Below are 26274 nucleotides of genomic sequence, written 5' to 3'. Positions count from 1 at the left end.
AATCAGAAAAGACGGTTCTTGAAACTCCTCAATGCACATTATTGTTTCAAGATGTGACCACGACAAAAAAATACCACAGGGTTCATGGATCATGACAAGATGGCTAGAGTGAATGGAAATGTATTTGAAGGTAAGGAGACAGTCTTATGAACTGTCTTGATGGTGTTTTCCATTTCTGTGATCCGAGAGAATTTTGCTTTACAAAGCTGAAGTAAGTTGTAAAAAAAAAGTAAGGAAAAAAAGCTCAGTATCTACATCAGGAAATAACCAACAAGAATGCTTTCAAAATAAAGATGGAAAGCATACAAATACAATCCTTCCTTCTCTGAAGAGCTTTGGCCTCTGTTACACAATTGCATTTACAAATTAATTTCCATAACGACACTGGCAATTTAAAAACATCTTTGGATGTTTGAATACTGAATACTTTGTAAGTTTTCAATTTTCACACGGAGATGAATGAGTTATTCAACTAAACACAAGGAACTGCAGATGCTGCTTTACAACAAAAAAATAGACAAAGTGCTGGAGTGACTCAGCGGGTCATGCAGCATCCCTGGATTGGATAGAAAATATTTCAGGTCGACAAACTTCTTTAGACTCTGTAGATGATTTTCCGGCTCAGGATTGTTCTTCAGACTGATTCTACTAAATTGTTTGCAATTTCCTTATTTACTGGGTTTCCCATCTGTCTTTCATTTGATCGTAGAATTACGAGGTTGTTGCCAGGACTCAAAGTCCTGAGTAATATGGAGAGGTTGAGCAGGCTAGGACTCTATTCCCAGGAGCGCAGGAGCATGAGGGGTGATCTTATAGAGGTGTATGAAATAATGGGAGGAATAGAGAGAAAGGGTGGTAGAGTTGCTGCCTTACAGTGAACGCAGCGCCGGAGACCCGGGTTCCATACCGGCACGGTAGCGCAGCGGTAGAGTTGCTGCTTTACAGCGAATGCAGCGCCGGAGACTCAGGTTCGATCCTGACTACGGGTGCTGCACTGTAAGGAGTTTGTACGTTCTCCCCGTGACCTGAGTGGGTTTTCTCCGAGATCTTCGGTTTCCTCCCACACTCCAAAGACGTACAGGTATGTAGGTTAATTGGCTGGGTAAATGTAAAAATTGTCCCTAGTGGGTGTATGGAACGAGCCGACAGGCAAGGTAGTTGAGGCAGGGACTATCGCAACGTTTAAGAAACATTTAGTCATGTATATGGATAGGACAGGTTTTGAGGGATATGGGACATATTAGGCAGGTGGGACTAATCTAGATGGAACATGATGGGCAAGTTGGGCCAAAGAGCCTGTTTCCACACTGTATGACTCTCTAACATGGAATATATAGAGCCACAAGATACAGCAGATACAGCTGGTACCTTGAGTAAACACACATAACGTGCTGGAGGAACTCAGCGGGTCAGGCAGCATCTGTGGAGAGAATGGGCAAGTGACCTGGGACCGCGACTGAAGAAGAAACCACGCTTATCTGAAGAAGGGTCTCGACCCGAAACGTCACCCATTCCTTCTCTCCAGAGATGCTGCCTGACCCGCTGAGTTACTCCAGTATTTTGTGAATAAATTCCTTCGATTTGTGACCAGCATCTGCAGTTATTTTCCTACACAAGACACCACGCTATATCACTTTCTGAATTGATAACGGCATATTGCCTCCATTATTCGAATGGATAGTATCTTACTCTGGCAGTCCGTTCCAGATACCCTTCGAGTGAACAGGTTGCCCAAGGTCATTCTTCAATCTCTCCCCTCTCACCTTAACCATATGTCCTCCGGTTTATGAATCCTCTACCCCGAGTAAAGTAATAGACAATAGACAATAGGTGCAGGAGGGGGCCATTCAGCCTTTCGAGCCAGCACCGCCATTCAATGTGATCATGGCTGATCATTCTCAATCAGTACCCCGTTCCTGCCTTCTCCCCATACCCCCTGGCTCCGCTATCCTTAAGAGCTCTATCTCGCTCTCCCTTGAATGCATTCAGAGAATTGGCCTCCACTGCCTTCTGAAGCAGAGAATTCCACAGATTCACAACTCTCTGACTGAAAAAGTTTTTCATCATCTCCGTTCTAAATGGCCTACCCCTTATTCTTAAACTGTGGCCCCTGTTTCTGGACTCCCCCAACATTGGGAACATGTTTCCTGCCTCTAACGTGTCCAACCCCTTAATAACCTTATACGTTTCGATAAGATCCCCTCTCATCCTTCTAATGGGTGCTCGCTTTCTCCATGCCCCTTAAGACCTTCTGCGTCTCAATAAGGTCATCTCTTACGTTCCAAGGCAAGAAAAATGGCTGCCTATTCAATCTGTCCCTATAACTCCACCCCATTAGCCCAGGTACCATTTAATCAATTAGCGATACTAGGAACTGCAGATGCTGGAATCCTGAGCAAAACACAACGTCCTGGAGTAACTCGGCGAGTTGCTACAGTTACATTTGTAGCATTGCTGCCTTACAGCGCCAGAGACCCAGGTTCGGTTCTGACTACAGGTGCTGCCTGTATGGAGTTTGCATGTTTTCTCTGTGCCCACGTGGGTTTTCGCCGGGGGCCCTGGTTTCCTCCCACACCTCAAAGAAGCGAAGGTTCACTGGAGTTATTCCAGCACTTTCTATTTTGCTCATTTATTCAATTAGGTTTGCTAAAGTATAAACTCGTGTCTTTGCCAAAGAAAACCTGTGATGTCAAAAGAAACACCATTGAAATTTTGAAAGAGGTTTGATATCAAACAGCTGGTTAAAAAAAAAGTAAAAACTTGTTATGCAAACTAAAATGAATCATTTAAAAACATTCCGTTGTTTCTTCTGAAGAGAAATTTTCCAAACTGTAAACCATTGGCTATTTAATTAATGGGTCTGGAAAGGCTCTAAATCCAGACTAAGTTTTATATTTCCAAATCAATGTTTTTCATCTCAGGAACACTCACAGGTGTTACTCAAAATTTCAAATAAAGCTGTCAGACATTGTAAATATTGCCGTTGAATTTACATAGCTTTCATTAAATCCATCAACTCTCACCAACTTCTACAGATGTGCCTTTATCGGGATGCATCACAGCAAGGTTTGGGAACAGCTCCATCCAAGACCGCAAGAAATTGCAGAGAACTGTGGACACAGCCCAGACCGTCACACAAACCAACCTCCCTTCCGTTGACTCCATCGACACCTCACGCTGCCTCGGCAAGGCCAGCAGCATAATCAAGGACCAGTCTCACCCCGGTCACTCCCTCTCCTCCCCTCTCCCATCAGGCAAGAGGTACAGAAGTGTGAAAACGCACACCTCCAGATTCAGGGACAGTTTCTTCCCGGCTGTTATCAGGCAACTGAACAACTCCATCACCAACAAGAGAACGGCCCTGAGCTACTATCAACCTCACTGGAGATCCTCGAACTATCTTTAATTGGACTTGGGGTTGGATTGGACACACCCTCAGAAAACCTGCCACAAACATCACCCGGCAAGCCCTGAAATGGAACCCCCAAGGAAAAAGGAAAAGAGGTGGCCCCAGGAACAGCTGGAGAAGAGGTGTCCAGGCAGACATGTCTGGGAGTGGGCTCAACTGGAGAGATCTCGAAAGAACCGCCAACAACCAAGTGAGGTGGAGGACATTTGTCAATGGCCTATGCTCCCTAGAGGAACCAAGGGCTTGAGAAGAAGAGACTAGACTCTGTCTTGCTCTACATGTTATTCCCTTTATCATGTATCTGCACACCGTGGGTGGCTCGATTCTAATCATGTATTCTTAAGTTCATAAGTTGTAGATGCAGAATTAGGCTCATCAAGTCTATTCTGCCATACAATCATGGCTGATCTAGCCTTCTGTCTCAACCCCATTTTCCTGCCTTCTCTCCATAACCCCTGACACCCGTACTGATCAAGAATCTATCACCTCCACCTTAAAAATATCCACTGACTTGGCCTCCACAGCCTTCTGTGGCAAAGAATCCTACAGATTCACCACCCTCTGACTAGAGAAATTCCTCATCTCCTCTCTAGATTTTAGATTTAGATTTAGATATACAGCGCAGAAACAGGCCCTTCGGCCCACCGAGTCCGCGCCGCCCAGCGATCCCCGCACATTAACACTATCCTATACACACTAGGGACAATTTTAACATTTACCCAGTCAATTCACCTACATACCTGTACGTCTTTGGAGTGTGGGAGGAAACCGAAGATCTCGGAGAAAACGCACGCAGGTCACGGGGAGAACGTACAAACTCCGTACAGACGGCGCCCGTAGTCAGGATCGAACCTGAGTCTCCGGCGCTGCATTCGCTGTAAGGCAGCAACTCTACCGCTGCGCCACCGTGACCGCTAAAGGAACGTCCTTTCATTCGGAAGCTATGGAATCACGAATCTGTGCATGCATTGAACAATGTATAGTTTTTCCCCTAACTGGTTGGCACACGACAAACGCTTGTCACAGTACCTCGGTACGCATGGCAAACTAAACTAAACCAACTTCAAACATAGAAGACTACTTCCTTCCTTCAAGTGTTCATCGACTGAATGACCAACGCACCAATGGAATCGGGTAACTGCTGAAGCACGTTGCCGGAGAGCAGGAGGTCCTGGAGATTCTCACAGCCAGAAATGGCATCGTCCACGATCTCCACGTTGTTCTTGGAAACATCCAAATAGCTCAGCTGCTTTAATTTGCCAATGAACTGCAACGACAAAGGGAAGAGTTGGCGGTAAATCACAAATGACTATTTATCTCGTTTTTGTTACAAACACATGGCGAATCGAACGGTCAGATATCAGATATTGGCTTCGTACAGGGATGGGCTGATGCAAGTTGGCGGGACTGTCATATGTTCAAAGACTGGAGCGACTGGGCTTGTATACACTGGAATTTAAAAGGATGAGAGGAGATCTTATCGAAACGTATAAGATTATTAAGGGGTTGGACACGTTAGAGGCAGGAAACATGTTCCCAATGTTGGGGGAGTCCAGAACAAGGGGCCACAGTTTAAGAATAAGGGGTAGACCATTTAGAATGGAGATGAGGAAAAACCTTTTCAGTCAGAGAGTTGTGAATCTGTGGAATTCTCTGCCTCAGAAGGCAGTGGAGGCCAATTCTCTGAATGCATTCAAGAGAGAGTTAGATAGAGCTTTTAAGGATAGCGGAGTCAGGGGGTATGGGGAGAAGGCAGGAACGGGGTACTGATTGAGAATGATCAGCCATGATCACATTGAATGGCGGTGCTGGCTCGAAGGGCCGAATGGCCCCCTCCTGCACCTATTGTCTATTGTCTATATTGTCAATTGTCTATTGAGCAAGTGGGGTGACGCAGGTGCAGTAGACACAGAATGTGAATGTGGAGCATCTGTACAATCCATGCCACACCTACTAAGATGCCCACTTCTCGGTGAACAGTGCTGCCTGGAAAATCTAGCGCTGGCAAAGAGGAGGCTGTCTGCTGTGCAGGAGCCTGGCCTAACATTTGAAACGTAGATAATGGGCACAAAAGTAGAAGATATCAGTGGTAGGTTGTGACATGTTGGGACTGCCCTTGATCAAACTTGGCTGACGAAAGGTAAGTTAGCTCCCGTATCGTGCACAAAAGAACCACAGGTGCTGGTTTAAATTGAAGCTAGACACAAAATGCTGGGGTAACTCAGCGGGTTATTCTGGACGATCAACTGGGCTTGTATTCACTGGAATTTAGAAGGATGGGACGGGGTCTTTTGAAAACATAGAACATTTCTATGGGATTGGACAGGTGCTTTGGTTTCTCCAGGTGCTTTGGTTCCAAAGACGTACAGGTTTGCAGGTATATTGCCCCCAGTATCTAGGATAGTAATGGTGTACAGGGTGATAACTGTTCGGCGTGGACTCTTTAGGCCGAGGGGCCTGTTTCCACACTATATCTCTCAAGCCTACACTAAAGTGTGTAGGTTTGTGTTAGTGGACGGGGATCATGGGCCTGTTTCCCTGCTGCATCTCTGGAGATAAAAATTTAAGATTCAAGTTCCAGAATCAGATAGAAGTTTAGGCCTGGATTTATTTCACAGGTGGACAGTGGGACTGTTACTGACCACGAGCTCCTGGCCTCAATGTCTGTTGGATGTCCTGAAGGCACGCTGCCCATGTCATTCTGCTCACGAATAGCCCACGACAAGGTTTAATTCTGGGAAAGGAATATCCCAAACTCTTCTTGCGTGGGCAACCAATTGATTTCTTTGAACACAGGCCACCCTTTGCAGGCATGACCATTAACACCACATTTAGGGCGGTCACGGTGGCGCAGCGGTAGAGTTGCTGCTTGACAATGCTCGTAGCGCCGGAGACCCGGGTTCGATCCCGACTACGGGTGCTGTCTGTACGGAGTTTGTACGTTCTCCCCGTGACCTGCGTGGGTTTCCTCCGAGATCTTCGGTTTCCTCCCACACTCCAAAGACGTTACTGGTTTGTAGGTTAATTGGCTTGGTGTCCCTAGTGTGTGTGTGTAGGATGGTGTTACTGTGCGGGGATCGCCGGTCGGTGCGGACTCGGTGGGCCGAGGGCCCTGTTTCCGCGCTGTATCTCTAAACTAAACCAAACAAGGCTTACATTCGAAAAATTCACTTGACCTCATTCATTTTTACTCATTGGCTGAAGAACTCAGAAGTGCAGATAATGGATTATTCCGCAGAATGGATATGATATGTGTGGCCAAAACCGGTATTAATGGGCTGCCAATTAAATGTCAAATTGATTGGTACATCTTAATGGTTAAGCCTTTACTTTAGTGCATATCATTTAGTGCTACACACATACCCCAGGGAGTATTGCAAGTCTATTGCCATCCATCCACAACTCTTTAAGTCCAGTCAGCTGCTCCAACACTTCAGGCTAAAAGGAAAAAAAGCACAATGAAAGAGACGTTGATCAAAATTGCACATGCATGGGGATGCTTTTAAAACATTCAGTAGTTTATCTTTCTAAATTACAATTAAATTACAATTAAAAACACAAAGTAAATGCTATAACACTGGGATAAACGTTCAATCAAGAAAACCAAGCCCAAAGCCAGACTACTATCCGAGTCCGCGCCGCCCAGCGATCCCCGCACATTAACTCTATCCTACACACATTAGGGACAATTTTTACATTTACCCAGTCAATTAACCTACAAACCTGGACATCTTTGGAGTGTGGGAGAAAACCGAAGATCTCGGAGAAAACCCACGCAGGTCACGGGGAGAACGTACAAACTCCGTACAGACGGCGCCCGTAGTCAGGATCGAACCTGAGTCTCCGGCGCTGCATTCGCTGTAAGGCAGCAACTCTACCGCTGCGCCACCGTGCATTTAAATCAAAAACTTTAAACATTTTTGACATTTGACATTTTTCAGGTTTACAAGAATGATCCCAGGAGTGAGTGGGTTAACCTATGATGAGCGTTAGTCGGCACTGGGCCTGTACTCGCTGGAGTTTAGAAGAATGAGGGGGGACCTCATTGAAACGTACAGAATAGTGAAAGGCTTGGATTGAGTGGATGTGGAGAGGATGTTTTCACTTGTGGAAGACTCTACGACTGGAGGTCACAGCCTCAGAATTAAAGGACGTTCTTTTAGGAAGGAGATGAGGAGAAATTTCTTTAGTCAGAGGGTGGTGAATCTGTGGAATATTTTGCCACAGAAGGCTGTGGAGGCCAAGTCAGTGGATATTTTTAAGGCAGAGATAGAAGGATTCTTGATTAGTACGGGTGTCAGAGATTACGGAGAGAAGGCAGGAGAATGGGGTTAGAAGGGAGGGATAGATCAGCCATGATTGAATGGCGGAGTAGACTTGATGGGCCGAATGGCCTAATTCTGCTCCTATCACTCAAGACATTGCCTAATTTCCAGGAAAACACTTCAGATTTTCAACGGAACACAAAAGGTAGTTACTGTGTTCATGCTGTTTAATTTGTCTATACAAGCAGTGTGCTACCTACCTGAGTTTTAGAGATACGGCATTGAGTCCCAGCCGACCATCGATCACCCGTTCACACTAGCTCTATGTTATCCCACGTTCACATCCACTCCCTACACACTAGGAGCGATTTACAGAGGGCCAAATAACCTACAAACCCGCACGTCTTTGGGATGTGCGGGGAAACTGAAGGAAATCCATGTGGTCACTGGGAGAACAGGCTAACTCCACACAGGCAGCACCCGAGGTCTGGATCAAACCGGGTCTCTGGCGCTGTGAGGCAGCAGCTCTACCGGCTTTGTAAATGCTGCCTTTTCCAACACAGCCAAACTCTTCGTTGGCAAAAAGATGTGATTTTTGCTTTAGGTAGACACAAAATGCTGGAGTAACTCAGCGGGTCAGGCAGCATCTCGGGAGAGAAGGAATGGGTGACGTTTCGGGTCGAGACCCTTCTTCAGACTGATGTCAGGGGAGGGGATGGGACAAAGATAGAATGTAGTTGGAGGCAGGAAGACTGGTGGGAGAATTGGGAAGGGGGGGGGATAGAGAGGGAAAGCAAGGGCTATCTGAAATTAGAGAAGTCAATGTTCATACCGCTGGGGTGTAAACTACCCAAGAAAAATATGAGGTGCTGTTCCTCCAATTTGCGCTGGGGCTCACTTTGACAATATTTGCTTTGTTTGATTGAATTGTCTACGTTTCAAAACAACTATGGAGCAGTGTGATGTTGAAAATATTCCCCAGATTAACTAGCAGGCAGGCACGGGTTATTGATTGGGGACGATCAGCCATGATCACAATGAATGGCGGTGCTGGCTCGAATGGCCTCCTCCTCCACCTATTTTCTATGTTCAACACGAGAGCCCATAGACTTTGCAAAAATAAAAATACATTGAGATTTTCTTTGAAGTGCTTACCACATCTGTGAAGTCGTTACTTCCCAAATCTAATCTCTCCAGCTGGGTCAGTCTGCCCATGGTTCTAGGAAGATCAAGGATCAACAAGTAAGATAAATAGAGATGAGGTAAAAGTCCACCGCCAATTTTCCGGCAACCATCTTTAATACGGACAAAATGCTATTGAGGGCGTGCAGCGTAGGTTTACTACAGCGTAGGTTTACTAGGTTAATTCCCGAAATGGCGGGACTGTCATATGTTGAAAGACTGGAGCGACTAGGCTTGTATACACTGAAATGTAGAAGGATGAGAGGAGATCTTATCGAAACGTATAAGATTATTAAGGGGTTGGACACGTTAGAGGCAGGAAACATGTTCCCAATGTTGGGGGAGTCCAGAACAAGGGGCCACAGTTTAAGGACATAAGGGGTAGGCCATTTAGAATTGAGATGAGGAAAAACTTTTTCAGTCAGAGAGTTGTGAATCTGTGGAATTCTCTGCCTCAGAAGGCAGTGGAGGCCAATTCTCTGAATGCATTCAAGAGAGAGCTAGATAGAGCTCTTAAGGATAGCGGAGTCAGGGGGTATGGAGAGAAGGCAGGAACGGGGTACTGATTGAGAATGATCAGCCATGATCCAAAATCAGTACCCCGTTCCTGCTTATTCCCCATATCCCTTGATTCAGTTAGCCCGAAGAGCTAAATCTAAATTATGGCTAAATTATGGGGAGAAGGCAGGAACGGGGTACTGATTGAGAATGATCAGCCATGATCACATTGAATGACGGTGCTGGCTCGAAGGGCCGAATGGCCTCCTCCTGCGTCTATTGTTTATTGTCTAACTCGGAGTTACTTTTACAAGCATGGAAGTTTCATTCCCACAGTTGTTACAGATATTTCAACATTTTTTAGAGTAGAGTCATAGAGTCATGCAGCGTAGAAACAGGCCCTTCGGCACAACCTGTCCATGCCGACCAACGTATCCCATCTATAGGAAAAAAACTGCAGGTGCTGGTTGAAATTGAAAGTGGACACAAAATGCTGGAGTAACTCAACGGGTCAGGCAGCATCTAGGGAGAGAAGGAATGGGTGCCGTTTCGGGTCGAGACCCTTCTTCAGACTGATCTCAGGGGAGGGGGTGGGCCTGGTCCTAGACTCTCCCACCAGTGGAAACATCCTCTCCACACCCACTCTATCCAGGCCTTTCACTATTCAAAAGATTCATCTTTCTAGTTCAGTTCAGTTTTAGTTCATTGTCACGTGTACTGAGGTGCAGTGAAAATTGGTTTAGAAAATTAAGAGCTAGATAGAGCCCTTAAGGATAGCGGAGTCAGGGGGTACGGGGAGAAGGCAGGAACGGGGTACTGATTGGGAATGATCAGCCATGATCACATTGAATGGCGGTGATGGCTCGAAGGGCCGAATGGCCTCCTCCTGCACCTATTGTCTATTGTCTGATGAAAAGCTTTTTGTTGCGTGCTAACCAGTCAGCAGGAAGACAATACATGATTGCCATCGAGCATTCCACAGTGTACAGATACATATTTAACACCACACCCGATGCTTCAATTCTCCAACAACAAAAATAATATAAACTTTAACTCTCGCCTCAGAATAAAAGGACGTACCTTTAGACAGGAGATGAGGAGGAATCTCTTTAGTCAGAGATTGGTGAATCTGTGGAATTCATTGCCACCGAAGGCTGTGGAGGCCAAGTCGATGGATATTTTTAAGACGGAAATTAACAGATTCTTGATTAGTACGGGTGTTAGGGGTTATGGGGGGAAGGCAGGAGAATGGGGTTAAGGAGGGAGAGATAGATCAGCCATGATTGAATGGTGGAGTAGACTTGATGGGCTGAATGGCCTAATTCTCATAAGGTCATGTAATAGGAGCAGAATTAGGCCATTTGGCCCATCAACTCTACTCCGTCATTCAATCATGGCTGATCTATCTCTCCCTCCTAACCCCATTCTCCTGCCTTCTCCCCATAACCCCTGACACCCGTACTAATCATGAATCGATCTATCTCTGCATTAAAAATGTCAATTGACGGCCTCCACTGCCTTCTGTGGCAATGAATTACACAGATACACCATCCTCTGACTAAAGAAATTCCTTTTCAACTCCTTTATAAAGGAACGTCCTTTAATTCTAAGGCTACAACATCTAGTCGTAGACTCTCCCACTAGTGGAAACATCCTCTCCACATCCACTCTATCCAAGCCTTTCATTTTTCGGTACATTTCTGCTCTGAGAACTTATGAACTATACGCTGCAATCAACCTTAAATCTAGGCGGTTGAAAATTTGATCGTGCAGAATTGGACATCTGACAAAGATGATGAACCAGAAAAGGGTGCTGACTGTTTATTGGCAACGGGACAAATTTGCTTTCAGAACAAATCTATCAAAATGTCCCATCGGTGCAGTCTGAAGATTTAAATCTCGACTCTACCCGTGTTCAACAAACTGCAGAATGGTTCAACAACAGGTCAATAACATGAGAAAAGAAGACCGAGTGCTGGAGTATCTCAGGATTCAATACCAAGGCAACTCTTGCAGATAACAGTCTGACGTTCCTCAGATCAATGCTGGTGTTGAGTGGCTGCAGCTTGTCCCACTCAAGTCCAAATTTGAGGAAGGACATCCTTGCTATTGAGGGCTGCAGCGTAGGTTCACCAGGTTAATTCCCGGAATGGCGAGTCTGAGAGTTGTGAACCTGTGGAATTCTCTGCCTCAGAAGGCAGTGGAGGCCAATTCTCTGAATGCATTCAAGAGAGAGCTAGACAGAGCTCTCAAGGATAGTGGAGTCAGGGGGTATGGGGAGAAGGCAGGAACGGGGTACTGATTGAGAATGATCAGCCATGATCACATTGAATGGCGGTGCTGTCTCGAAGGGCCGAATGGCCTACTCCTGCACCTATTGTCTATTGACTGTCCAATGTTGAAAGACTGGAGCGACTAGGCTTGTGTACACTGGAATTTAGAAGGATGAGAGGGTATCTTATTGAAACATATAAGATTATTAACGGGTTGGACACGTTAGAGGCAGGAAACATGTTCCCAATGTTGGGGGAGTCCAGAACCAGGAGCCACAGGTTAAGAATAAGGGGTAGGCCATTTAGAATGAGGAACTGAGGAAAAACTTTTTCACTCAGAGAGTTGTAAATCTGTGGAATTCTATTCCTCAGAAGGCAGTGGAGGCCAATTTTCTGGATGCTTTCAAGAGAGAACTCTTAATGATAGTGGAGTCAGGGTATGGGAAGAGGGCAGGAACGGGGTACTGATTGTGGATGATCAGCCATGATCACATTGAATGGTGGTGCTGGCTCGAAGGGCCGAATGGCCTACTCCTGCACCTATTGTCTATTGTCCACCATTCAAAATAAACACTGGGAGCAAGCACTCAGATAAAGGATCTGAGGAAGGATGTGCTGGCTCTGGATAGGGCCCAGAGGAGGTTTACAAGAATGATCCCAGAAATGAGTAGGTTAACATATGATGAGTGTTTGTCAGCCTGTACTCGCTGGAGTTTAGAAGGATGAGGGGGACCTCATTGAAACCTACAGAATAGTGAAAGGCCTGGATAGAGTGGATGTGGCGAGGATGTTTCCACTAGTGGGAGAGTCCAGGACCAGAAGTCATAGCCCCAGAATAAAAGGACGTTCCTTTGTGAAGGAGATGAGGAGGAACTTCTTTATCAGTCAGAGGGTGGTGAATCTGACTTCACCAGTCAGAGGGTGGTGCAATTCATTGCCACAGAAGTCTGTCGAGGCCAATATTGGATATTTTTAAGACAGATTCTTGATCAGTACGGGTGTCAGGGGTTATGGGGAGAAGGCAGGAGAATGGGGTTAGGAGGGAGAGATAGATCAGCCATGATTGAATGGCGGAGTAGACTTGATGGGCCAATTGGCCTCATTCTGCACCTGTCACAGATGAACTTATGAAAACTCTGCTTTTGGAGATCCAAGTTTCAGCAGCTGGGGCACATGACTTCAATTATCTGGTATCTACTCGCAAAAGACTTCCCAAATTGCTGCTGTTAATAGAAATGTGAGACTCGACAGTCTGAGAAACTAGACAGTTTCTTCCCAGCTGTTACCAGGCAAATGAACCATCCGACCAACAACTGGAGAGCAGTCTGAGGCGGTATAACTCAATGGAGACCCTTGATCGGACTTTATCTTGCAGTAAACGTTATTCCCTTGATCACGTACCTGTACACTGTAAAATGGCTCGATTGGAATCATGCATTGTCTTTCCGCTGACTAGCTAGCACGCAACAAAAGCTTTTAGACAATAGACAATAGACAATAGACAATAGGTGCAGGAGGAGGCCATTCGGCCCTTCGAGCCAGCACCGCCATTCAATGTGATCATGGCTGATCATTCTCAATCAGTACCCCGTTCCTGCCTTCTCCCCATACCCCCTGACTCCGCTATCCTTAAGAGCTCTATCCAGCCCTCTCTTGAATGCAGCTCTTACCAGTGTACCTCGCTCGGTAACACGTGACAATAAACTGAACTCAAACTAGGAATTGGCATGGCACAATACGTCAAGAAAATTAAACCTAATGTTAACACTTTGACATGTGGATCTGGAAGCACTGAACCGTGCTGGAGGCTGAAGTCTTTAATCCTCACATTAGACGTTAAATGGAGCAGATTGTTTTGCTAAAACTACTAATTTTGTCCATGCCTCTGGTTAGCTTTACTCATCCAACCTGATTCTCCCTTTTGGTCCATCGTGGAGACAAGTGACTTAAAACATCAAAGGAGACCGCGTTTGTAAATTTTTAGCTGTGCCTTTTAAATTGTTCACTGCTTAGCCAAATAATTGATATCCAAAGTACAATAGTAGCTTACTTTCTTGTTCAAAGCAATTCCATGCTGGCCAACAGAACACTGATCCTGAATGGTCATTGTTTTTTTTTAAAAGTAACCCACATTCTTTCTTCATAATTTTAATTACAGCTTGTAAATTTATAGGTGATTACAATCAAGCATAGTCTACAGATACAGGATAAAGGGTTTTAATGCTGAGTGCAAGATAAATCCAGCACAGTCCAATTAGACAATAGACAATAGGTGCAGGAGGAGGCCATTCGGCCCTTCGAGCCAGCACCGCCATTCAACGTGATCATGGCTGATCATTCTCAATCAGTACCCCGTTCCTGCCTTCTCCCCATACCCCCTGACTCCGCTATCCTTACAAGCTCTATCTAGCTCTCTCTTGAATGCATTCAGAGAATTGGCCTCCACTGCCTTCTGAGGCAGAGAATTCCAGAGATTCACAACTCTCTGACTGAAAAAGTTTTTCCTCATCTCCGTTCTAAATGGCCTACCCCTTATTCTTAAACTGTGGCCCCTTGTTCTGGACTCCGCCAACATTGGGAACCTGTTTCCAAATGGCCTCCTCCTGCACCTATTTTCTATGTTTCTTTGTTTCGATTAAAAACGGCTCATTTAAAACGCACACCACTGATTCAACTCCTTGCTATCACGTGGAATCATGTGCTTGGCCGTAATAACACTTGAGAAGCTCGACTGCGGGTTATTTTTTCCACTAATGCAGCAGTATCCAGTCCCCTTCATACGTTAACAGCTCATATACCAGCCCAAGGAAGCAACATCAACTATTTCTAATTACTTTCAGGCAAGTGTCGGATGTCACCGAGCTGAAACCCCAAACTACTGTTCCTGACATATCAGATGCATTTCTAAATTAGTCTTACATTTAGGATGGGATCAACGTTTCATTTACTTTAGAGATACAGCGCAGAAACAGGCCCTTCGGCCAACGCCGACCAGCGATCCCCGCGCGTTGACACTATCTTACACACACCAGGGACAATTACACACACCACAGACTCCAAAGACGTGCAGGTTTGTAGGTTAATTGGCTTCGGTAAGAATTGTAAATGGTCCCCTAGTGCATGTGTAGGATAGTGCTAGTGTACTATCACTGTGTACCATCATAGCATACGATGGCTGGTCGGCGTAGACTCGGTGGGCCGAAGGGCCTGTTTCTGCGTTGTATCTCTAATGTTTCAAGTAAAGAGCCCCCAGCACCCGCTACTTTTGTGAACACTGATCTGGAGAGAAGGAATGGGTGACGTTTCGGGTCTGACGCTAAATCAGACGTTTCAGTCTGAAGAAGGGTCTCGACCTGAAACGTCACCCATTCCCTCTCTCCCAGATGCTACCTGACCCGCTGAGTTACTCCAGCATTTTGTGATACCTTCGATTTGTACCAGCATCTGCAGTTATTTTCCTTATTCAATCATGGCTGATCTATCTTTCTTCTCAACCCCATTCTCCTGCCTTCTTCTCCCCACGCGGTTGGTTACAGGGAGAACATACAAACCCCGCACACAGACTGCAACCGAATGTCAGGATGGAACCCGGGTGGGTGTCTGGCGCTGAGGGGCAACGGCTTGGCCGCTACGCCACCGCGCCGCCCAACAAGCGACCAGACGGAGCAGATTTCTAGACTACAGAATGAAAGGTTCTTACTTTGGCAACATCTTCAGTTGGTTTTCTCGAAGCTCCAATATTTGCAGTTTAGTTAACCTGAAAAGTAAAATGACAAACAGTTAACCAACCCACTAATTTGCACCGACTTATTAATACGTACTCATGTAGAATCTTGAACATAATATACACAAAATAACACGACAGGCGTACAAATTAAATGGGAGTCGAGGGAGGAGAGGAAGGTTAACAGAATCTCTTATTGAAGCAATAGAAACATAACACTTCACAAAATAAAAGCTGCTAAGTACACATTATCTTGCACTCAACGTTATTCCCATTATCCTGTATATATACTGTGGACGGCTCGATTGTAAGCACAATAATACTTTATTAGCCAAGTATGTTTTGCAACATACAAGGAACTTCATTTGCCACACGGTCATACCAATAAAAAGCAACAGGACACACAAAATACACTTTAACATGAACATCCACCACAGTGACTCCTCCACATTCCTCACTGTGATGGAAGGTGAAAGAAAGCTCAATCTCTTCCCTTCTTTGTCCTCCAGCGGTCGGGGGCCTCGAACCTTCCGTTGACGGGACGATCTTGCCTCCCGTAGCCGGCGGCGGGCCTTCCTCGTCGGGGCGATCAAGCTCCTGCATCAAGCTCCTGCAGCTTGGTGCTCCCGACCGGTCTCAACCCCAGACTGCGAGCTCCTCGATGTTGAAGTCTGCAGGCCGCGTTGGAGCGTCGATCCCAGGCAAGGAATCGCACGCTCTGATGGTAAGTCCACAGCCCCGCGGTGGGGCCCGAAGTCAGTCTCGAGCAAGGCCGCCAGCTCCACGATGTTAGGCCGCAGATCGTCCTAAATGGCCTACCCCTTATTCTTAAACTGTGACCCTTGCTTCTGGACTCCCCCCAACACCAGGAATATTTTTTCCTGCATCTAGCTTGTCCAATCCCTTAAAAATGTTATATGTTTCTATTAGACCCCTCTCATGCTTCTAAACTCCAGTGAATGGAAGCCCACAAGCCTATACGCATGCAGAGTTCCCTTAATGCGTCCTCCCCAACCCACGTCTCCCAAACGCAAGCTGATCCTTGGGAGACCACTAACTACATCAAATATAAACTGCAGATAAACGCTGAATGGTCAGCACGCAACTGAAGCTTTTCACTGGGCCTCGGTACACGTGACAATTAACTAAACTGAACAGAACAGATTACAGAATTAAATTAGAACACAGAGTTGCCAATTCCACGAGTGTTCTGAATGCACATTTATTTCTTTGCCAGCACCAAAGAAAAAGCACAGCTCGTTAATAGTCGGTAGAATGATCCTGACAACAGGTCTGACGAAGGGTCTCGACCCGAAACGTCACCCATTCCTTCTCTCCTGAGATGCTGCCTGACCTGCTGAGTTACTCCAGCATTTTGTGACCCATTCCTTCTCTCCTGCGATGCTGCCTGACCCGCTGGGTTACTCCGGCATTTTGTGAATAAATACCTTCGATTTGTGCCAGCGTCTGCATTTATTTTCTTACACTGACAGCAGGTGCTGTCTGCACGGAGTTTGTAAGCTCTCTCTGTGACCGGCTTCCTCACACACGCCAAACACATGCTGGTTTGTCGGTTAATTGGCTTCGGTAAAATTGTAAATTGTCCCTACTGTGCGTAGAATAGAAACATAGAAAATAGGTGCAGGAGGAGGCCATTTGGCCCTTCGAGCCAGCAGCGCCATTCAATGTGATCATGGCTGATCATCCACAATCAGTAACCCGTGCCAGCCTTCTCCCCATAGACAATAGACAATAGGTGCAGGAGTAGGCCATTCGGCCCTTCGAGCCAACACCGCCATTCAAGGTGATTATGGCTGATCATTCTCAATCAGTGCCCCGTTCCTGCCTTCTCCCCATACCCCCTGACTCCGCTATCCTTAAGAGCTCTATCTAGCTGTCTCTTGAATGCATTCAGAGAATTGGCCTCCACTGCCTTCTGAGGCAGAGAATTCCACAGATTCCCTTGATTCCACTTGCTCCAAGAGCTCCATTTAACTCTCTTTTAAATTCATCCAGTGATTTGGCCTCCACTGCCCTCTGTGGCAGAGAATTCAACAAATTCACAACTCTCTGGGTGAAAAAGTTTGTTCTCACCTCAGTTTTAAATGGCCTACCCTTTATTCTTAGACTGTGGCCCCTGGTTCTGGACACCCCCAACATTGGGAACATTTTGTATAAGAAAATAACTGCAGATGCTGGTACAAATCGAAGGTATTTATTCACAAAATGCTGGAGTAACTCAGCAGGTCAGGCAGCATCTCGGGAGAGAAGGAATGGGTGACGTTTCGGGTCGAGACGTCTGAAGAAGGATCTCGACCCGAAACGTCACCCATTCCTTCTCTCCCGAGATGCTGCCTGACCTGCTGAGTTACTCCAGCATTTTGTGAATAATGGGAACATTTTTCCTAGTGTTGGTGTGCGTGGATCGCTGGTCGGCACGGACTCGGTGGGCTGAAGGGCCTGTTTACCAGCTGCATCTCTGAAACTAAATCGGATAATTTTTTTTGGTCTGCCTCCAAGGTGAAATTTGTTTTCAATTTTCAAGAATATAATGTTTCACACTCCAATAGCCAGAGCACATGATAGGGTTTCCAATGCTGGACGATACACTGCAAGGTTTATATAGTTGAAGAATGCTGATAGGGGGGGTTCTACTTTACAGTTATCACTGGGGGGTTTTTTTCTCCCAGTTTCAAGTAACGAACTGATAGCTCTCAGCTCAATGGGCTCTTGAAAACACTCTACCAAAGGAAAGAATAATTGAAAATATTGATATCCCAAATTTCTAAAAAAGATTCATAAGCAGTCACTGAGGCTTGGTAATAAATGCACCACAGTTATTTTCACTAGCACATCACTACCCATGATGGTAGAGTCCATCCTTTACTTTAGTTTAGAGATACAGCGCTGAAACCGGCCCTTCGACCCGCCGAGTTCACGCCAACCAGTGATCTCCGTTCACAAGCACTCTCCTGCACACACTCGGGAACACTGGTGAGGCCGCAGCTGGAGTATTGTGTACAGTTCTGGTCACCACATTATAGAAAGGATGTGATAGCTTTGGAGAGGGTGCAGAGGAGATTCACCAGGATGCTGCCAGGGATGAAGGGCCTCGGCTATGAGGAGAGACTGAGCAGACTGGGGTTGTTTTCCCTGGAGCAGAGAAGGCTGAGAGGGGACATGATCGAGGTGTACAAGATCATGAGGGGCATAGATAAGGTAGATGGCGGGGAACTTCTTCCACTGGTGGAAGGTTCAACAACGAGGGGACATAGATACAGGGTAAGGGGAGGGAGGTTTCGGGGGGATGTGAGAAAGAACTTTTTCACCCAGAGGGTGGTTGGAGTCTGGAACTCACTGCCTGGGATGGTGGTGGAGGCGGGAACACTCACAACGTTTAAGAGGCATTTGGATGGGCACTTGAAATGCTACAACATTCAGGGCTACGGTCCAAATGCGGGAATATGGGATTAAAATTAGACTGTGTTGGTAACGGGCGGCGCGGACACGATGGGCCGAAGGGCCTCTTTCTGTGCTGTAGGCCTCTATGACTCTATGACTAACTTACTAGTCCCACCTGCTTGCGTTTGGCCCATCTCCCTCTAAACTGAAATCCCTCAGTTCCCTATAGAGCGATCCATCCCTCAAAACTGAGTCTGAAGAAGGGTCCCGACCTGAAACATCACCCACCCTTTTTCTCCGAAGATGCTGCCTGACCCAATGTATTCCACTTGCATTTTGTGTCCATCTTCCCACTAAACCTATCCTATCTATGTACCTGTCTGAATGTTTCTTAAGTGCTGTTATAGTACCTGCCCCAACCACCTCATCTGGCAGCTTGTTCCACACACCCACCACCTTTTGTGCAAAAAATAAAAATTAAAAATATCCCTCATGTTCCTACAAAATCTTGCCCCTCTCATCTTAAACCTATGCCCTCTTGTTTTTGATTCCCCTACTCTGGGTAAAAGAATCTGGGCCTTATCCCTCTCTATTCCTCTCATGATCTTCCTCTCGATATTACACCTCTATAAGATCACCCCCTCATCCTCCTGCGCTCCAGAACAAAGGGCCACAGTTTAAGAATAAGGGGTAGGCCATTTAGAACGGAGATGAGGAAAAACGTTTTCAGTCAGAGAGTTGTGAATCTGTGGAATTCTCTGCCTCAGAAGGCAGTGGAGGCCAATTCTCTGAATGCATTCAAGAGAGAGTTAGATAGAGCTTTTAAGGATAGCGGAGTCCGTGGGTATGGGGAGAAGGCAGGAACGGGGTACTGATTGAGAATGATCAGCCATGATCACATTGAATGGCGGTGCTGGCTCGAAGGGCCGAATGGCCTCCTCCTGCACCTATTGTCTATTGTCTATAATAGAGTCCCAGCCTGCTCAACCTCTCCCGATAGCTCAGGCCCTCGAGTCCTGGCAACATCGTCGGAAATCTTCTCTACACTCTTTCCAGCTTGACATCATCTTCCTGGAGCAGGGTGACCAGGATGATCTTCTGCTAATTGTTCCCAGTGTGTAGAATTGCAGACAATTCACTTATTTTTGCTTCGGAATGCAATCAGGCATCCATGTTTAACCCACGATCCATCAAGTACATTTAAAGTCAATAGCAGGTTGCTCTGTCCATTGAAAAGATTGTGAAATGACCTGACCTCCTGGTCTATTTCTGTAGTACTGGCTAAAAATAGTTAAAAGGTAATAGTTTCATCCTTAAAATATGCTGCATTTGGCAATAGGTTATTCCAAGGGTTCCTTGGTTACATGTATAGAGTTACAAGCAGTTATCAGTATACATGTCCTGCCCTTTGTGCTAAATGTGAATTAAAATTCATAGAGGCCATTTGGTTTAAGTGGTCTTCATGAATCCATGTGGAATTCATCCAACTTGGGGCGGTCACGGTGGCGCAGCGGTAGAGATGCTGCCTTACAGCGAATGCAGCGCCGGAGACCCGGGTTCCATCCTGACTACGGGCGCCGTCTGCACGGAGTTTGTACGTTCTCCCCGTGACCTGCGTGGGTTTTCTCCGAGATCTTCGGTTTCCTCCCACACTCCAAAGACGTGCGGGTTTGCCATCGGAACACCGCTACCAGCCTTGGAGGGCATCTACAACACACGATGCCTCAGAAAAGCCGCCAGCATCCACAAAGACTCTTCACACCCCTGCAACAGTCTGTTCGAACTTCTACCATCGGGCAGACGATACAAGACCTTCTACGCCCGCACCTCCAGACTCAGGAACAGCTTCATCCCCAGGGCCATAGCTGCTATGAACCGGTCCTGCTGAGCCGGATGGTCACATCGCACAGTGAACCGGCACAGACCTACTTGCACTTTATTCTGTTTTAAAACTGTTACAATTTATTTCGTTGGGTTGTTGTTGTTTAAATTAATCAATTTATTGCATCGTATGGGAGGCGCATTCCCAATCTCGTTGTACCCCTGTACAATGACAATAAAGATATATTGTATTGTATTGTATTGTTTGTAGGTTAATTGGCTTGGTAAGCTCCGTCTCATCCTCTCCGTTTTCACAGCGTGACAGTGGAGGCGTTTGCCTGACCGTAGCATCTGGAACAGTCCGTTACTGGGGTGGCAGGGGTCCCTCATGATCTTGCTTGCTCTGGATCTGCACCTCCCGATGTATAGGTCCTGCAGGGGGACGAGTGTAGTTCCCATGGTGCGTTCTGCCGAACACACTACTCTGCGCCCTCCTTCCTCGCAACATGGACCCACTACAGTTCGCATACCGTCCGAACAGGTCCACGGATGATGCGGTCTCCCAGGTTCTACACACCGCTCTCTCTCATCTGGACAGCCAGGGGGGCTATGTGAGGATGCTGTTCATTGACTTTAGTTCAGCATTCAACACAATAGTCCCCAGCAGACTGGTTGAGAAGCTGCTGGAACTGGGGCTTAGCACCCCTCTGTGTGCCTGGGTCCTGGACTTTCTCACTGCCAGGCCCCAAGTGGTCAGGATGGGGGAACACACATCTAGCTCCCTCACCCTGAACATAGGATCCCCCCAGGGCTGCGTCCTTAGCCCCCTACTGTACTCCCTGTACACACATGACTGTGGGGCCAGGTTCAGCTCAAACTCCATCATCAAGTTTGCTGATGACACTGTGGTGGTGGGCCGGATCTCCAACAACGATGAGAAGGCCTACCGGGAGGAGGTGGCTGATCTGGCACTCTGGTGTCAGGACAATAGCCTCCTCTTGAATGTCACTAAAACAAAGGAGCTGATTGTGGACTTCAGAAGGGCTAAACATCCAAGGACGTACACGCCACTGGAGATAAATGAGTCTATTGTGGATAGGGTGAGCAGTTTTAAATACTTGGGAGTCCGCATCGCAGAGGATCTGACGTGGGCAACGCACATTGCCGCACTGGTGGGTAAGGCTAAGCAGCGCCTTTACCACCTTAGACAACTGAGGAAATTCAGTGTCTCTGAGGATCCTTCATTGCTTCTACTCTGGGGCTGTAGAGAACATCCTGTCCGGCAACATTACAGTCTGGTTTGGGAACAGCTCTGCCCAGGACAGGATGGCCCTGCAGAGAGTAGTGCGTTCGGCAGAACGCACCATGGGAACTACACTCGTCCCCCTGCAGGACCTATACATCAGGAGGTGCAATTCCAGAGCAAGCAAGATCATGAGGGACCCCTGCCACCCCAGTAACGGACTGTTCCAGATGCTACGATCAGGCAAACGCCTCCGCTGTCACGCTGTGAAAACAGAGAGGATGAGACGGAGTTTCTTCCCACAGGCCATCAGGACTGTCAACTTTTATAACCCCAGAGACTAAATTTTTGTCGACACTAATAGTAACTTATTAACTTTATTTATATGCTGTAACTGTAATTCTTTTTGTGCACAACCCGCAGGCATTGCCACTTTCATTTCACTGCACATCGTGTATGTGTATGTGACAAATAAATTTGACTTGACTTGACTTGACTTGAAATGTAAACATTGTCCCTTGTGGGTGTAGGATGGAGTAAATGTGCGGGGATCACTGGGCGGCGCGGACCCGGTGGTCCGAAGGGCCTGTTTCCGCGCTGTATCTCTAAACTTGATGCGGCGCAAAAGTGAACTTTGTACGCTGATATGAAAGTTGTTCTGCTGGCAAGGATGGGAGTCGTTGACAGTGGGACGCGTCATTTTGCTGCTCTCTATGGCACCATGTCTCCCAGTAGGTTTCGTGCACTGTAGCTTGTGATTGTGCTATTTTTACTGGAACTGCTTGCACAGCAATGACGCACTAGGAAATTGTAGAAGAAATGCAAAGTTTGCTTAAAACAAAAACACAAAGTGCCGGAGGAACTCAAGAAGTCAGGCTGAAACATCTCTGGAGGGAAGAGACAAGGTGATTTTTGGTTTGGCACTCCAAGAAGGGTCTTCCAATGTTGCCAATGTTGGGGGAGTCCAGAACAAGGGGCCACAGTTTAAGAATAAGGGGTAGGCCATTTAGAACTGAGATGAGGAAAAACTTTTTCAGTCAGAGAGTTGTGAATCTGTGGAATTCTCTGCCTCAGAAGGCAGTGGAGGCCAATTCTCTGAATGCATTCACGAGAGAGCTAGATAGAGCTCTTAAGGATAGCGGAGTCAGGGGGTATGGGGAGAAGGCAGGAACGGGGTACTGATTGAGAATGATCAGCCATGATCACATTGAATGGCGGTGCGTACAGGCTTGAAGGGCCGAATGGCCTCCTCCTGCACCTATTGTCTATTGTCACCAATGAGGGGGATGGTAGTTCAGGACTACTCTCTGGTTGTGGTAAGGATGATTCAGTTGGCGCAGATTCAGTGGGCCGAAAAGCCTGTTTCCCCGCACTACCTCTAAACTAAATTAAATGTAGTGTTCAGATAGAAGACCTCCGTTAATGGTTTCATAGTAACGTATTACCCAGCAAGTGACTGAATTGCGATGAAGATATGCTGGAAAAAAATCAAAGAAGTTGCAAAAATAAAAACCAAAATGAAAGCAAACGTGCTGTAATCACTCGGGATGTCAAGAAGCATTTGTGGAAAGGTAGGTGGAAGGGCCTGTTTCCACGCTGTATCTCTAAACTAAACTAAACTCCATTCTCCTGCCTTTGCCCCATAACCCCCGACACCCCAGTGTGTAATCTCTGTTTAATCCGTCCCTTCATTCACATTCATGGATCCAGGTTCACCTCTTCTCTCTGATCCTGAAAGGGGTTTGTAACCTGAAATGGTAACTTCCTTCTCACTCTTGGATGCCGTCTGACCTGCCAAGTGCTTCCAACGTTTCCCGTTTTTACTTTGGATTCTATGCCAGTGGTTTTGGCAATAAAATAACTCGCTTACCTTCCAAAATTTGCTGGCAAAAACTCCAAAAAGGCATCATTTAGGTACAGCTGAGTCAGACTCAGTAACTGTGTGAACCCATCAGGAAGCCTAAAGATGGAGAAAATGGAAGCCTTTAATTTTCAGGGGAAACTCTCAGTACAAAAGGCATGCGTAAGAACAATATTCAACAAAAGATTTTCAAACAATGAGCGCAAAGAGAAATCTCGGCCTCTATGAAGTTTCAGCGACCTTTTCACCAGATCAGATGGGGGGTGTACACACAAACATATAGACACACACACATCTCTGTGTCTGCGTGCGTGTGCCTGTGTATGTGACTCTCCGTGTGTGTGTTCGTGTGTGTATGCACACAGGCACATACACACAGACACACACACACATATGGACACCCCCTCACACACATATATACACACACACACATACATATCTACACATACATAGAACCTCATGCACACACACACACACATATATATACACACACACTCGTATACACACACACACACCCTCACACACACACACACACATATACACGCACACAGCCCCCCCACACACATACACACACACACAGCCCCCACACACACATATACTCACACACTCGTATACACACACACACACCCTCTCACACATATACACACACACAGCCCCCCCACACACATATACACACACACACTCATATACACACACACCCCCTCGCACACACACATATGCATGCACACAGCTCCACACGCACATATCCTCTACATATACACACACTCCTATACACACACACACCCTCACACACACACACATATACATGCACACAGCCCCCCCCCCACATACATATACTCACACATATACACATACACACATATATATATACACTCTCATATACACACACCCTCACACACACACACATACACACACACAGCCCCCCCACACATACACACACTCGTATACACACACACCCTCACACGCACATATACACGCACACAGCCCCCCCACACACATATACTCACACATATACACACACTCATATACACACACACCCCCTCGCACACACACATATGCATGCACACAGCATATATACTCACACATATACACACACACACACATATATATACACACACTCTCGTATACACACACACCCTCACACATATACACACACAGCCCCCCCACACATATACACACACTCGTATACACACACACACCCTCACACACACACACGCACACAGCTCCACACACACATATACTCACACATATCGTACACACCCTCACACATACACATGCACGCATATAGTCCCACACACACACACACACATATACTCACACATATACATATACTCACACATATACATACACACATGCTCTCACACACAGACACCCTCTCACACACGCACACAAACACACGCTTATACATAAACATATACGTATTCCATTTCAACGCATGAAATCCCAATTTATAATGATGCAAAGCAGTACTTGTGGAACGTGTAATGACTTGAAGCAGGAAGTTTTCACTTCAGTTGCAAGAGTGATGAAAACAAGTGAATGAATGCTGGGCGGGAGGAAAGGCAACAGGGTTTCGGGCAGGGTTGGCAAGGGCAATCACGTATTGCACCAGTGAACAATGAAGTTAGATTGTTAAGAGAAATCTGTCGGCAGTCTTCCAATATTTTGTTGAAGAGAACAAGATGCTTCAAGCCAAACTCCTTAGTGCAAGATGCCCTGAGACAGATACGGCCGTCTCCCCCAAGCTTGGAGAGTGGCCAGTTCCTCCCACATGCTGTGAGCTGTTTTATCCCGAGGGATCTCAAGAACTGAACAGTAACCAAGAACATATCCTGGGCCTCCTCCATTGTCAGAGTGAGGCCCAAGCCAAATTGGAGGAACACCACCTCATATTTCGCTTGGGCAGCTTACACCCCAGCGGTATGATTATTGATAGACACAAAATGCTGGAGTAACTCAGCGGGACAGGCAGCATCTCTGGAGAGAAGGAATGGGCGACGTTTCGGGTTGAGACCCTTCTAATGATCCAGCATTTTGTGCCTATCTTTGGTTTAAACCAGCATCTGCAGTTCCTTCATAAACACGGTATGACTGTTCCTTTTCTACAGAGAAGCTGCCTGTCCTGCTGAGTTATTCCAGCATTTTGTGTCTATCTTCGGTGTGACTATTGACTTCTCTAACTTCAAGTAACCCTTGCTTTCTTTCTCTCTCTCTCTCTCTCTCCCCCCCATCCCACTTCTCTGACCAGTCCGACTGTCCTGCTGATTAAATTTTACATTGTAAGCTTCGTTGTCACCTTCCCCTTGCTGACAATGATCTATTCTACACCATCGAAGGTATTTATTCACAAAATGCTGGAGTAACTCAGCAGGTCAGGCAGCATCTCGGGAGAGAAGGAATGGGTGACGTTTCGGGTCGAGACCCTTCTTCAGACTGATGTCAGGGGGGGGCGGGACAAAGGAAGGATATAGGTGGAGACAGGAAGATAGACACTCTTACACTCTTATTCTACACCTTCCTTGAGCTTCGTCCCCTTTGATCTCTCGTTTTCACACCTCACCCTTCCATATCTCTATTCCTCCCTCTCCCCTGACTC

The 26274-nt window shown here is 46.5% G+C and overlaps 1 protein-coding gene across 3 annotated transcripts in view; it reads right to left on the bottom strand.

Annotated features, from left to right (window-relative positions):
- erbin (erbb2 interacting protein) overlaps nt 1-26274 on the bottom strand; it is a 160016-nt gene that overhangs the window by 96025 nt on the left and 37717 nt on the right. For 2 of the 3 annotated variants that reach the window (XM_078396706.1, XM_078396709.1), the window contains exons 4-8: nt 23688-23777; nt 15328-15384; nt 8830-8893; nt 6773-6847; nt 4532-4676 (exon numbers count right to left, since the gene is read on the bottom strand). In XM_078396706.1, the coding sequence (XP_078252832.1) occupies nt 4532-4676; nt 6773-6847; nt 8830-8893; nt 15328-15384; nt 23688-23777 (431 nt within the window). Of the gene's footprint in view, nt 1-4531; nt 4677-6772; nt 6848-8829; nt 8894-10441; nt 10509-15327; nt 15385-23687; nt 23778-26274 lie in introns of those variants that run through there. The other variant, XM_078396708.1, reaches the window with a different exon arrangement.

Source organism: Rhinoraja longicauda, chromosome 3 (genome assembly GCF_053455715.1).
Source record: "Rhinoraja longicauda isolate Sanriku21f chromosome 3, sRhiLon1.1, whole genome shotgun sequence".
Taxonomy (NCBI): domain Eukaryota; kingdom Metazoa; phylum Chordata; class Chondrichthyes; order Rajiformes; family Arhynchobatidae; genus Rhinoraja; species Rhinoraja longicauda.
The sequence above is the reverse complement of the archived record's forward strand: the minus strand, read 5'-3'. Positions and strand labels throughout refer to the sequence as shown.